Source organism: Phyllostomus discolor, chromosome 1 (genome assembly GCF_004126475.2).
Source record: "Phyllostomus discolor isolate MPI-MPIP mPhyDis1 chromosome 1, mPhyDis1.pri.v3, whole genome shotgun sequence".
NCBI classification, from domain to species: Eukaryota; Metazoa; Chordata; class Mammalia; order Chiroptera; family Phyllostomidae; genus Phyllostomus; species Phyllostomus discolor.
Window position 1 is genome coordinate 55,624,489 of NC_040903.2, and position 15,417 is coordinate 55,639,905.

The 15,417-nt window shown below is 40.0% G+C and overlaps 1 protein-coding gene across 1 annotated transcript; it reads right to left on the reverse strand.

The window, feature by feature from the left end:
- Positions 1–215: 215 nt before the first annotated feature.
- On the reverse strand, positions 216–12,632 carry LOC114491906 (lysozyme-like protein 1). The gene is made up of 4 exons (XM_028506219.2): positions 12,469–12,632; positions 11,790–11,948; positions 1,061–1,139; positions 216–285 (listed from the first exon to the last, which is right to left on the reverse strand). Exons 1-4 carry the CDS (start codon positions 12,617–12,619, stop codon positions 216–218), a joined length of 459 nt encoding a protein of 152 aa, XP_028362020.2. The 5' UTR covers positions 12,620–12,632.
- Positions 12,633–15,417: the final 2,785 nt, after the last annotated feature.

Consider the following 15,417-nt stretch of genomic DNA (forward strand, 5'->3'; position numbering starts at 1 on the left):
TACCATTGTGGGTGCTTGATGTCATTGAAACAGAGTTGGGGTGAAGTCAAGACATTTAAATGAAAATATTTATTTCCTTAAAAATGTAGTTTAGCTTCCCCTCTCCAACTCTGAGAAGGAATATTGGGAGAAAGGGGGACAAAATGACAGGAGCATCTTGACACTTACTATACATTCTAGGAAGTCACAGCAAAGCCTTCTTGGCCCAGTTCCGACTATGGAACCTCACATCCTCTTTTCCACTTAGACAGGTCCCTGCCCTCATAGTGCTTCTTCCAGCCTTGCCTAAGGAGGGGGAAGTAGAAACAACAGAAACAGGCCTGACAATCCAAATATTCTTAGGTTCAAAAATGTCAGTCAGTTAACACAAATAGCCCACAGTGTCCAGGATTTTGTTTCATTTGATTCTGAGATCTGAGGAAGGACTCTATCCTTTTGCCTTGTTAAGACTTTGCTTTCCCCAGTCTTCTTCTAGTCATTGTTTTCCTCAGCAACAAGAAAGCAATTTTTAGAAAGATGGATCCTTTAGTTAAACACCCACATCTCTGAAAATTTTGGTTCCCCAAGAGGGCAATCTGATACAGCCACGATCTCCAGAAGTGCAGCCGCAACATGACGGTGAGCGTGTGCGATCCCAGGGAAGTGTCCTGCCAGTTCATTGTGTGATGTGGTCATTTTCTTCTCACTGCTGTTTGTTCTCTCCCCACAAAACGTTGCTGTGGCCCTCCAAATCTTATACAAATCTAGAAAACACTCAAACTTTTTTTTCCTGTGGTGTACTGACTTCACTGATACTTTACAAATCACGTTACAAAGCAACTCTTTCCCCATTGTTTGGAATGTGAAAAGCCACTGGAAATTATCGTGGCTCCATTCCATCTCTCCTCCCCATGCAGATGCTTTCCACTATGTTCACTGCACGCTCACACTCTGATGGAGAAGGGCATAGACAAGTCACATTAGCACCGCACTTGGACCACACTGTGGAGACGAGTTTGTCCGTGTCTGCTGCAGCCATTTTGTGCATGTTAGAATAAATCTCCCAAAGAAAGCTTCTTACCAATAGTTCATCCCTTCGGTCTCATGAGCAATTTTCTTGGCACAGATAATCGCATCTGTCAGGTCGTCAGTGAGCAAGTCTGTAAGAGAGAGGAGGTATAGAGTTAGCTCAGACTTTATTATTTGAGGTTTTCTTCACTTTTATCTCTGCTTTTTTGGAACAGGAGATTTGGAAGAACTATGAGCCATGTTCTTATTGTTTGTTGAGCTTCTTGGCAAACTGAAGAATTCTCTTTGTTTCCAGATCACCCATGTCTTGGATTTCTTAAGGTTTCAGAGGAATAGATCAGTCTTGGGTTGCTGGTTTTTTTTTTTTTTGAAATATGTTTAGAGAAAACACAATAGCAGAATGTTTCTTATGTCCTAAAGAAATGCCCAAGACAGGACAGTGTGCTGTTTCTTCTACTTGGGTTAATGTGACATATAAGATCTCTTTGTATTAAACTTTGTCTATTATAACTTTCTAGTTGTGCATTACAAATTTTATCCAAGGTGTTTTTATATGCAGAATTTTTTAAGTTTTATGTCAAATACATCAATATTTGCCTTTATTATTTTTCTGCGAATTTTAGACAAAATTTTTTCAATTGAAAATGTATTAACGTCAGCATTCTTTCCTGCCTGCCCTGAAGTGACCTCAAAATCCTTCTCAACACAAACATGACAGAAAAAGGCAAGTAAACATCAAAGTCCAACATCAATTCAAAAGAACATATGCACCCCTATGTTCATAGCAGTGCATTTACAATAGTCAGTTGCTGGGAACAGCCTAAGTGCCCATCAGTAAATGAGTGGATCAAAAAACTATGGTACATTTACAAAATGGAATACTATGCAGCAGAAAGAAGGAACTCCTACCTTTTAAGCCAGTCAGTGAAAGACAAATACTATAAGCTCTCATTTGTAAGAGGAATCTAATGAACAAAACCAACTAATGAGCAATATAGAACCAGAGGCTTGAAACTTGGGACAGACTGATGGCAACTAGAGGGAAGAGGGGTCTGGGGATGATGGTGGGAAGAAGGGGAAAGGGTTAGTCAGAAAACATGTGTGAATGACCCATGGACATGGACAATGGTGTGGGGATGGACTGTGGGAGTGGGCATTGGGCTGGGCAGAGGAGGGCAAAGAGGGGGAAATTGGGATAATGGTAATAAAATAACAGTAAAAAATTTTAAAAATAAAATAGAATAAAAAAAATGTAAAACAAAAAAGAAGTCCAGTACCACTTCTGTTGCAGATTGGGTTTTCCAGAAGCAGATCCTGAGACAGGTTTGAGGTACAAATTTACTAGGGACCCACACATGTGGAAGCAATGGGGCTGAAGCAGGACTGGGCAGATGGAAATGTCCATCTCTGATACAGGTCATTCGAAGCCTCAGCCAATGCTGTCAGGAGCTCAGGAGTGAATATTGCCCATCAGAGTTGCCTGGTGGCCAGGTGTTTATAGCTCCACCCCACTCAGTCACTGGGCATGGGCTGTCCCAGGGGGCACAGCCTTAGTGGGAGGCAGCTTTCTGCAGCCGAGGCAGACCCTGAAGGAGGTGCTAGGTAGACTGTTTGCAAGCACTCAAAGGCAGCTGAGACCAACATCGTCCCTTCAAGAGAAATCTAAGCAGTTCATCTTGTGCCCACCACAAGCACCAGAGACAAAACCCACATCATGTGATATCATTTCTATTTATCAATTAAAGAAAGATTGTTAAAGAATTGGATAATGCTTGATGCTGACTAAAGTACAATGAGATAGGCACTCTTGAATTCTTGCTGGTAGGAGTGTGGTGGGTTCAGCTTTTCAGAGAAGCAGCTCGAGCCTTAAGGTAGTTCTAATCCTTTCACTCAGAAAGTTCTCTTTCTGTGTCTTTCCTAAGGAAATAATCAGGTGGTTTACTGTTTTATTTATAAGAGAAAATTTATTTCCAAATGCAAAAAATCTAATCGCCTCATAATTATGGATGTTCACATTAATAATTCCTCCATATAATGAAATAAAGAGCCATATAAGTCATATTTATATACTTTAATATTGAAAATGACTCCCAATATGAAGTTAGTGATATTGTAAAATTTTCTACTTAGAGTTATACTGTTCAATATGGTAGCTATTAGCTACGTGTGACTATTTAATAATTAATACAATTAGAATTTCAGTTCCTAAGTTGCTTTTGCTGCATTTCAGGTGCTTTATAGCACCTTTATTGTGGCTAGTGATTCTTGTATTAGATAATGCAGATAGATAACATTTGCATCATCTCAGAAAGTTCTAGAAGATGACATTGGTATAGAGGAAAAAAGTCATAAACTCACCAGTATTTTAAGACAGGTTAGCTCTTAATCATGTGATCACCAATGCTTTTAAATCATCACTGTGTATTTTCTAAATTTTTTATAACAGAGATGCATTATATCCATTATCAGAAAAAAATAATCAAAGAGAGTAATATAGCCTAAAATATTGCAGTTTAATGGAATATTGTAATACCAGATTATTTTGTAACTCAGTTAAAATGAAATTTTTTCTCGAATATGCTGGTTTAGTTACTAACTATGTTGCTTTTTCAGGGAGGCTAGACTAGAGGATAAAGGTAGTGTTAGATTTCTTTTAAGCAAATTCATTCTTAATGCAGCTTATTTTTATTTAAAACACAAACATGTTGACCAAGACAAAATTAACAAAAAATATGATCTATAGGTGATAACAAATTGAGGCAATATATGCAAATTTACTAACATTTGTCATATAATGAAAAATAAAGATTTGTTATATTATAAAAGCTTTTGCTTTGTTTCTAGAGAAACAAGTATTTAGAATAATGATAGCTATTACTAATAGCTAACCTTTATAGAAACTTGCTGTATGTCAGGCACTGGTAGTCTCTTCATGCATTATCTCTTAGTCCTCCAACAGCCATGTGGGTGGGCGCCCTTACATCCTTATAAACCGAGGTCACACACCCAGTAAACGAGTCTACACTCAAACCTAGGGCTTAAAATCTATTATCTCTGGCTATTTCCTTCCAACAGAGCTACTTAAGCAAAGATTCCCACTTATGGAACATTGTAGACTAATGAAGTTGATAATAAAAATATAAATGATTTATTAATTTTTAAAGTAACTTTATTTATTATGAGATTATTAAAACTTAAGTGCTTGGTATCTGATACATGTTCAAATTACTTAGAAACACTTCTGTGTGCTTGCTGAGTGCCGAGATACCGTGGTTTGTGTTTGGAAGTGGTTGGGGCCTGTTTCCTAGGAGAAGTGGGTTCGGTGGGGTTTCAGGGGTGGAGAGGACACAGATTACACAGGGTGGGGGAGAAGCAGACAGTGTTTTATTGCACCAGGATTGGAGCCCAGCCCAGCCACGTCCATAAAGAGCAAGAGTGGTATTCGGGTGAAGGCAGTCTGCTCGGCTCAAGAGGTTGTGTGACCACAGGTGGGGGCACTGCGCACTGTAGGCCCAGGTCTGGAGCCTGAGTAAGGTGTTTGTCAGCCTTCTGTTTTGTCATAGCATTGTTTTGTATGACTGAGGTGTTTCAAAAGTGCTAGTGGGACGTGACTTGGAATTTGCTTAGGTGGTATGGTAAGGGTGATGGGGGCTGGGAAGTACAGAAACCAGGGTGGAGCTGAGGTGTGAAAACACAATGGAACCGCCACAGAGGGGCAGCAGAGGGGCAGGAATGAGCTAAGATAGCAAGTATGTCCAGGATCCATGCCAAGAACTGCTTCTGCTCAATTTACTTAAAGTAGACAATCCTGTCCAGTCAAACACGAATAAGGAAAGGGCTATTATGTTGAAGGGCAAAGCATTATACAACTGCATAGTTTATTCTCCTACATACAACAGCAGAAAGCAGTAACAGTCTGCACAAAAAGAACCATTTCCAGTTGTTAGTTTTGTTTCAGGTCTGTCTCTCCTGCATCCCAACTAAAATGTCAGTCCCATGCCCACAATTTACATCTCTTTCCCATCTCTAGACTGACAAAGGCCAACTCAGACTGGGCTGGCGAGAAACACGGGTTAATGTAAATTGGCTAGACTAGACACAAGAGGCAACACTCACCTTCTTTTTCTTAGGCATCTCTTATTTTAAAGACGTCTATGATGTTGGGAGAAAATAAAGACTGCTGTTATAATATTATGCATATGTGTATATGTAACAAATATTATGTCCAAATAGTTTGTAGCAGGTAGGCAGGGATTTCAGAAATACAATTTAGCATGGAAGTGAAGAGATTCTACAGCTTGGAAGATGGACATGAGGTGCGTGTTTACAGCATATGTATATGAAATGTCACGTACCTTGTAAACATACCCTCATGCTAAATTATTTTCAGGTTCCCATAACAAACGCCCCTACTGTGTAATACATGAGACAGATTGACATTGTTCATAATTAAAGACTCTCTGTCCCGAGGCTGAGGGAGGCCAGTCACTGAGGGGTGATATGAAATCAACATCTCGTTTTCTATTTTAAAGCTGTCCCTAAAAATTCCCATGCTTGCTTGCTTGCTTGCTTTATTTATTTATTTATTTTGTAGTGTACACTTTTTTCTGACTCTTTTTAAAAAATCTTTACCTCAGGATATGTTTATTGATTTTATTTTATTTCATTTTTTAAATTATTTTATTGTTTAATTACAGTTGTCTGTATTTTTCCCCACCCCCTGCAAATGTTTATTGGTTTTAGGAAAACAGGAAGGGCGAGAGAGAGACATTGATGTGAAAGAGAAAAATAGAACAGCTGTTTCCTGTATGTAAGTGCCCCGACTGGGAAGGGAACCTGCAGTCTTCTGGTGCACAGAGTCATGCTCCAGCCAGCTGAGCCACCCGGCCAGGGCAGAAATCCCATGCTCTTTATGATGAGATAACAGATATGAATGTTCCTTCACCTCTTACCATGAATCATCCAACATTTTAATTTCTAGAATCCAAGATGGTCTTGCAGATACACATTTATCCAGACCTCCTTAATTGGAACTAAATTGTACAATAATAAATTTTATTATATTAAACTGTATGTAAAGTTAAACATGGCCATGATGGAATAACAGATTTTCTCTCCCACTGTAAACAACTAGAAAATTAGACAAACTACATGAGAATATAATTTTTAGACTTTACACAACAGGCAATGCAGCATCATGAGTCTTAAGAGATGGAAACCAAACAAGGTGAGCCTTGTGATTGCCACAACTCTCTGGGCAGAGGCAGCCATAGGAAGGCAGGCAGGAAAGCAGGATCCAGGCGGGAATGGGAGTGGAAGAGACTAGACCAGAGGCCAAGACAGCTGGAATTTGTGGAGAAGAGTGCCTGAGAGGCACCCAGAAGGAGAGCACCAAAAATCTGCATAAGAATTCCATGTAAGAAGGGGTTAAAACATACCAATTGCCAACTATAAAAACAGTTGTGGGGATGTAAAGTACAGCATAGGGAATATAGTCAGTAATATTGTAACAACTATGTGTGATGTCAAATGGGCACTAGACTTGATGGGGGAACTCAAGAGTTAAAAATTTTAGCCTTATTTATGTAGTGAATAGGCTTGGTGACTAATACATGCAGAAAGCTATTGCTCCAGGAACTGGAATGTATGACCAGACCCACCCTGACTCCAAGGAGACCTACCAACAATTCCGCATTTGTGCCCCAGGAGGACCGCAAGCCATCAAGATGGTATCTGAGCCACTGTGCTCCAGGGAAGGATCGTCCCTTGATGAAGAATCACCGGTCAGCAGATGAAGGGATGTTAGGAAAATCAGACTGCAGCCTTTATCTGATTAACATTTTACCCTGAATTCCAAAACCCTTACTTACTTTTTTCCTACCTCTTCTCCTCCTTATAAAAAGGGTAAGCATCTGAATCAAGTGCCCATAAAGATTCAATCCTTGTGTCTGCTTATTGGTTCTGGTAGTGACAGGCAGCACGAATGCTGACTTTTCCAGTTTCAGACTTATGGGGTGATCATTTTGTAAGTTATATATAAACATCTAATCACTATGTTGTACACCTGAAACTGATATGATGGTGTGTGTTAACTGTAACTGGAAAAGAAAAAACAAAAGAATTCCTCTGAGTCTGTAGCTGAAGGCTACACTGGGCATGCAAAGGGTAAAACTCCTCAAGGTAATCAGAGAACAATTACAAGGGACCTGAACAATTACAGAGCTCACACAGGGCTGGGAGACACTTAATTTATGACCAGGAAGAGGAGAGAAACTTTGCCAAGCTTCTGGGACAGTCAAAAGAGACACTAGAGAAGCCTTGCCTTGGTAGGAAGACTAAAGTAGTTCTGCCACAAAGACAACTCTAGAACTTTCCTGATCAGAGTTAGCTGCTTGCCAGGATGAAACTCCCTAAAGGGAAACAACATAATCCAGATGCTCAGCAATGTAACATACTATGTCCAGTATCCAATACAAAGATATTGCATGTGCAAAGAAGCATGAAAATATAAACCTCGACTAGGAAAAAGATCAGTCAATGGAAACACCCAGAAATGACAGACTGGATTGAATTAGCAAACAGCAAATTTAAAATACTACTGATAAAAATGTTTATTTATTATATCAAGAACTTAAAGAAAAACACAAATAAAGTGAGAAAATGAAACAAAACAATTAACTAGCACTGAAAAAAACTACGGTGTCTGAAATGAAACATTCAATTGATGAATTTAATAGATTAGGCATTTCAGAAAAAGGGTCAGAAAACTAAAGATATAGCAATGAAAACTACTTAAAATAAAATACTAAAGGGAGGAAAATGAAGAGCCTCAGTGACCTAACATCAAGTGATCTAAAATGTGTCATTACAGTTTTAGGAGAAAACATGAAAATTATAATTTCAGGGATCCATAATGTTAATAAGTAGATAAACACAAGAAAATACACCAGGTCTGTCCAGAAAGTATCCAGTCATGTACTATGAAAAATAGGGACATTTACTGAAGAAGACACAAGATACAAGAAACATTGTACACAGAACAATGATGCCTCAGTTTTCTTCAAAGTAGGCACCTTGAGACCTCACACAGTTCTCCCAATAGTCATCAGCTGTCCCATCCTATTTTCCTGAATCTCACTGCATGGTCCTGAATCTCACTCATGGTCTGAAGTCTCTTCCATTTCAAAGGTGATTTTAGTTTTGAGGAAAAGCCAGAAGTCACAAGGTGCCAAATCTGGGCTGTAGGGGAGCTGAGTCACTTGGGTGACTTGATGTTTTGCTAAAAAACTGCATGAAAAGTGATGCATGGGCAGGCAAGTTGTCATGATGAGTCTGCCAATCACCAGTTAGCTGTGGTTGTGGCCTTCTGAACCACCCGAATAGTTTCCACAGAGGAATGTTGAAGCTTAATGCAAATTTGATACAGATTCATTGCTCTACTCACTCAGTTATTTTGAATGAGAGAGCCACACAGTACACATGCTTAGTCAATGGCATCTACCACACCCACTGACTAGTACAGTGAAGTTGTTCACACATGCACATTCCAGTCCACTCTCCTTGGCTGCAGGCTTCATCGATGTTGTACAAACCATTGTCATTATATTAACAATGGCTGGACTTTTTCCAGACATACCTTATATATTATGATTAAATTGCTGACAAATTGATGCTAAAAAGAAAATCTTAAAAGCAGCTAGAGGAAATAGGATACATTACATATGGAAACACAGATTTTTAAAAATCATATTTTTTTTTACAATAAGTCAAGCAGAAGACAACAGGACATCTTTAACATATTGAGAAGAAAACATTTGTCAGTCTAGAACATTACAAGAGAGAAGATATTACTCAAAGAAGAAAATGACATTGCCATATAAATAAAATCAAAGAGAATGCTTACTAGTAGACCTCCACTCAACAGGGTAGACTTTAAAGTAACCACACAATAATGCATTCAATGTGCATAGTCTAAACCAAGGTTCAGCAAACTATGGTCCACAGGCTCACCTTGTGTTTTTGTAAATAAAGTTTTATTGGGACATAGCCATGTCCATTCATTTACATATTATCTATGACTATTTTTGTATTACATGGAAAGTTGAATAGTTATAATGGAGACAGCACATGGTCCACAAAGCCTAAAATATTTACTACTGAATATTTTACTACTGAGCCCTTTAAGACAAAGGTTGTTGATCCCTGTTCCAAACATTCCTACTGAAAAGCAGAGCTTATTAACCTGCATATAAAAGCAACACTTAACCACATACTGTCTATAAGTAACTCACTGTAGCCATAAATATACATATAGGTTAAAAGTAAAAGAAATATACCATGCAAAGAAAGTTAAGTGGCTATCCTATTGTCAGACAAAGTAGATTAGGGAATAAGAAATATTACCACATTTAAGGAGGGACATTGACTCTAATGATAAAAGGCTCACTACATCAAGAAGACACAACAGTCCTCAATGTCTATGTACCTGACAAGGCTGTTTTCCTTTCTGGCTGTTCTAGGGAAGGATCTATTTGTGTTGCTTATTTTGGTGTTGGCAGAATTCAATTCCTTGTGGTTATAGTACTGAGGTCCCTTCCTCCTTGCTGGATGTCAGCCGAGGGTCATTTCCAGTTTCTATAGGCCCCCTCAATTCTGTGACTTTGACCCCCTTTTCCCATCTTACCAAGCCAGCAATGGTGGGTAGAGTACCTCATATTTTGAAGCTCCCTTCCTCCTTCCGTTTTCATCAAATCTTTCTCTAACCACATCTGCAAAAAATTTTCCATTTTTAAGGACTTGAGTTTAGATCAGATCCACCCAGATAACCTAGGATAACTTCCTCCACTCAAGGTCAATACCTTTAGTCACATTTGCAAGGCCTCTTTGGTCATGTAAAGTACCCACAGGCTTCCAGGATTAGAAAATGGGTGTTCTGGGAGGCCATTATGGGAACTATCATGGGAGGTAATGCCCAAGTCCGATGGCCATGTTCAAAGGGAAGACTTCATTGGCAAACTGTGGGAGTGCTAATGAGATCGACCAGGATGAGGAGGGGTTTAAAAGTCACACCTGCAGGAAGGTAAAGATAATGAATGTTTTAGCCCAGAAGACGCAAAATTGAATATGAGAAATGTCTACTAATTATTTCAAATATTTAATAACTTTCTATGTGTAAAATAGAACAAATTTGTTTTGAAGAAATTCAGAAGGAAAAACTAGGATTAATGGAAATAAGCTAAAAGGATATAGATTTTGGTCCAACAAAAGCATGTTCTAAATTAAGGGCTGTGTAATGACTGGGTGATCTGCCTCTGAAGGTAGTGAGCATTCTGTAATTAATGTAGGGCTAGGGACAATTTTCTAGATAAATTAACATATTGTTTGATCATTTATGCATTCAAACATATGTACTGATCATCTTGTATATGTCAAAGAGAAATTAAAAGTTTTTTTCCTGCTTCTAAAGAATATGCCGTATGATTCTTTGTCTCCATCCTTGCTCCTCATTCTCACCATCCATTTATTTAATGAATAGCTATTGATCCCCAACAATGGCCAGGTACCATTCTAAGCACTGAGGACACATCAATCATCAAAACAGATAAAACTCCTGCATTCATTAAACTTACATTCTAGAGTGGGCTCAAAAAAGACAACCACGTATTGAGGTCTGTGGTTCTGCTACTGAATACCTCTTACATGAGTCCCTTCTCCATGCCCCCATCCACAACCATCATCAGGTCTTTTAATCTCTCACCTCAGCAATGGCAGTAGCACCTAAGCGATGCCTTCTTTAATGTCTCTCACGCTCTGCTTGCAGATTAATCTTTCTGAAACAATGTTTTATTAACTAACTTTTAATGATTTCCTACTGCAGGCAGAAATCAGTATATGCTCCTTAGCTTGGCTTCCAAGGTCTTTTATGGTCAGAGAGTAGTCAGCCTTTCCAACCACATGTCCTGATACTTGTTTTCATGTTCCCTTTGTTCCAGAGAGGACAGATGTCTCACCTCTCCCCGTTTATGCCCACACACCCCTGCATGCACCTCTTTGCCTTTGCTGTCTTCCTCACCTGGAACGACTCCTCTCTATCTCTGAATATCCAAATCTTATCTGTCCTCCAAGTCCTAGATCAAATATCACTGTGTCCACAAAACTTCATGATTTTCTTAATAATATCTCTTTCCTCTGAAACCCACATCATTCAACCTACATCTGTTGATAATGTTGCAAGTAACTTCACATAAACATGGATTCTTTCCCTAATGCCAGAATTCATGTCCAATTCATCTTGCTATCCTCAATTCTGTGCACATCTATATTTCTTAAATTATGAAAGTAGAAGATTTGGAAGTGAATTATAGTTTTATTTATACTATTTAAAAATGTGATGTGAAGTGTATTTACGTGTCTCCTCCTGCACAAAGAGGCATAGACTGCATCCTTTGAGTGAATTGCTCATGGAAATTGGCTGACAAACAGCTTCCTCCTTCTTACTGAAGATATTTATTATCTCTATACAAGGTAGTAAGGTCACTTGTCTGTCCCACTGTCTTCATGGTGGGCATTATAAGAATTATCCTAGAAAGAATAAGTCATCTGTTGACAACTAGGCCACAGGTTCCAGAGTGTCACCTCGGGGAACTATTGAATAATCTATTGGCCTGTGCAAACCTAACTGCACATCTGAACTGCAAATTTTAGTTAATTCAGAAAATGGGTGGATATTCCATTATCAGCTTTCATGGCTCTGACCCCAAGAATGAAAATCAGAACTGTACCGGAGCAGGCAACATGACAGAAGTTAATCTCTTCTAGTTCCTCACGTCGGCACCACGTGTAACTGTTTATCTGAAAAATGCCATAGTCGATGCTTCCATCCTTCAGCACGTTCTGAGCCGTGGTGTTGTAGTGGCTCTCATAGTATGCCATGCAGATCCCTAGAGGGGAAAAATTAGAAATGCCAGAGAAAGAAAGACATTGTTTCTTCTAACCCTGCTCTTAGGAGAGGGTTCTCTTACATGTGCTACATCGATGCTCCGCTCCCAGCAGAACAAACCCTGGGAAGGGCAGGGCAGGTAGCACAACTGGGGGCACATGATGGGCAGGGATGCACATCTAAAACTCCACACCTAGTTAATGGCTGATCTGGACTCTTCTAAAACTCAGGCCCACCCCCACAATGCCAGCAAGGGTGACATCGTTTTCTCCTTCCATTTCTGGTGTCATTGGTACAGGACTCCAGAAGTTGGGACATGAGGGGCAGGGGTAGAGCAGTGGGGCCCCAGGGAGGAGCAGTGAATGAGAACATGTGAGCACCTAGTGGCCATCCCTGGTGGAGCAGAGTATGGAAAATCTGAGAACAAATAAATGGAAGTGTACCTAGAAGAGGCCTTTGACATTTGGCGGTGGGGGGGGGAGATCGGGGGTAGAAAGAGAACAGGAAGGGAGAAATCTCACAGTTTTCAAGGCTAAAGCCCTGGAAATTGTCCATGCCAGCCCTCAACAGTTTCTTTGCCAGTTTACAGCGAGGGTAGATTTTGGGCTCAGTGACCGTGGCCAGACAGCCAATCAGGGCCAAAATGCTGGCAGCCTTCATCCTGGGGCCCATGGAAGGCAGAACCTGTCAAAAATTAGAAGACCAGGTCAGACAATCTTGCTTTGTCTTGGGGTTAAGTCCGTCACCAATGAGAACTTCAAAATCTGCCAGCCGCAGATGTTGAAGGCCAGAATCAGGGAACAACGAAGTACGAGAGGGTCCAGCCCGGAGAAGGAGTGAGTGCAGCTCTTTGCCTGATGCACACTTTCAAGTAAATGCTCTGTTCCTAGGATCAGGCAAGCCAGGAGTTCAGTCCTCCTGTATCCATCCAGCTGCAAACCACAGAGGGTGATACATTTCTAGGATCCTCATTATTTTTGTGAATAGGAAAGAAACCGACTACAAAGAGCTAAGCATTCCATATGGGTGTAGAAACAGACACCAAATTTCAGCCACAGATGAAATATTCATGGGTCTGTATAGGCAACTTCAAGATTTACTGTCTGAGGGTTGAGAGAAGGGAGGAGTTTTAGCACCTTAGCTTTCTTCCATTCCTTTTTCTTGATGCTTTTCCAAATGTGGGAGCATTCATTCAAAAACATCTTACATCACAATTGCAATATGCTTGGGGGAACACCCCACTGCCGTTTCATGGGGCTTCCTAAAAGTCTGGTGTCAACTGATGAGTAGGAGGGGGCAGAGGGTGATGGGCCACAAGAAGAGGGCAGTGCTGGGTGTTGGGCATAGAAGGGCCATAAAGGGACCCTCTCGGAATTATTTAAAATGGGATTAGGGTCAACAGCATCATCCCTTGTCAGGCCCTAGCTTTCCAGAAGTGCTTCCTCTACCGAAGTAATCTGTCTTCCCCAAGCAGAATGACCTTGCTGGGATGGCAGTGGAGGGAAATGTCTGATAACTGTTCATGATACCAAATCTGATATTCTTACACATTCTCATGCCATATCATTTTTGCATCTGCCTTGAAATTTCTAAAATTATAGGTTTCTCCTTAGGTTCCCCAACTGGCAGGCAAAGCTAAAAACAGGACTGAGAGTTTGGCAAAGCCAGAGGGAGAGTCTCTGAGGGGCTTTAAAGTAACTACACAATAAGAAAGGTAAATACATGTCATCTGGGGTATGTGGAACTCATGCTGGTCAAGAGCAAGGATCGGCAAAACCCTCCTGCTCTTATTGGAGCATAGCTATGCCTATTCAGTCATATATTGTATACGGCTGCCTTCGTACTACAATAGCAGAGCTGAATGGTTTTGTTGGAGATTATAGGGACCACGAGGACTAAAAGATAATCTGACCCTTTAGAGAAAAAGTTTCTGGTGTATAGCACTGAGCTATGCCCTAGTATTGGGCCAGGCATTGAGAGGGAAACAAACAAGGTATAAGATGCAGAGCTTGCCCATTAAATTGGTTTCCATCTGGTTAGAATGGGCTCAAACAAATGAAACTGAACCATACAAAACCCCACAGCGATGGTAGCCCCAAGCATAATGTTTTACATCCTTCAAGCCAGGGGCTGACATTGATGGTCCTTTGGCAGGTGACTTCATCAGAGTAATTTAGGTTGTATTAAAGACAGATTCCTGAGGTCTGGCCCAAAGGCGGTGCTCAGGTGAATTTGTGGAAGAAACACTGCTCTACTTACTCAGTTAGTGCCGGCATCTCCCACAAGTCTCCTGCATCCCATGAAGCTGTTCCTGATTCTTCCCACACACAGGTGATCCTGCCTTTAACCAAGACCCTTTCTACAGAGCCTTAGAGAAAGAAGAATTCTTAGCTCTTTTGTCTCCAACTGCCTAGGGATTCTAGAATTCCATTCTTGAGCCTGAGGGGATGCTACACTCTGGGCCTTCCCACCTCTTCTCTCCTTCTTCCTCAGCAGCCCTCCTTACTACTCCACTCAGCCAGAACCTGCCATCCGAGGGAGAGCTCTTCTCTGCAGCATCTGTCTCCAGACTGATCCCAAGTCCCATCAATAAAGTTGAGCATGTGCCCTCAGTAAGTAAGCCACACTCAGGTGTTTCTGTACTAATGTTACATAGATTATAGATAAAACAGCAAACTAAAATTTATAAAGGATGAGATACAGGTGAAATTAACATTTAAATTTTTTATTAACAGCCCAGAATGCCTGGCTATAATTAAATTGTCATTATCAATAAATTTTAGTGGGATAGGCATGATTGAATAAGATTCATTATCCTATTCCATACCTTGAAAACTTTAGTTAAACAGTTTTTGGATCAATAATTAAAGGGCTAGTTTCAAGGTCCCTTTATTTCCATGCTCAGATTTAATGACACCTTTCAAAGTGATTCTCATGGTACAGATTAAACAGAAGTTTATTAGAGTCTGCAACAATAATCATTATATTCTTAAATTCTGCCAATCATGCAAATATATTGTTGAAATTTACCTAATAATTTTTGGTTTTTCAGTCATCAATTCTCTTCAGTCTCTTGCAACTTAATTGGAAATTACCACAGTTTTATATTTTTAACAAATGGCTTCAAAACCACCAATGTTTCCTTTTGACAGATTTTGAGAGAGTTTGGGAAATTATTTCTTATAGTTTTGGAAGTGCGCAGATGTAAGATCTGATTCTTAATCTCAAATTTCAAAACTCCAAACGTGTAAAAAGGACAGTAAAACACTTTCCTCTCAGCCCTCTCAGCAGGCACCCAGCTGCCTCCCCCAGAGGTAACCAATGACACAGCTCTATATTCCAGGGGCAACAAATGTATACACATACTAATGTATAAATGTACTATGTTCTTTTTCTTTTCACACTGCTTCTGTACTTTGTAAAATTTGATAATATATATTAAAGATCTATTTTATGACTATACAGTATTG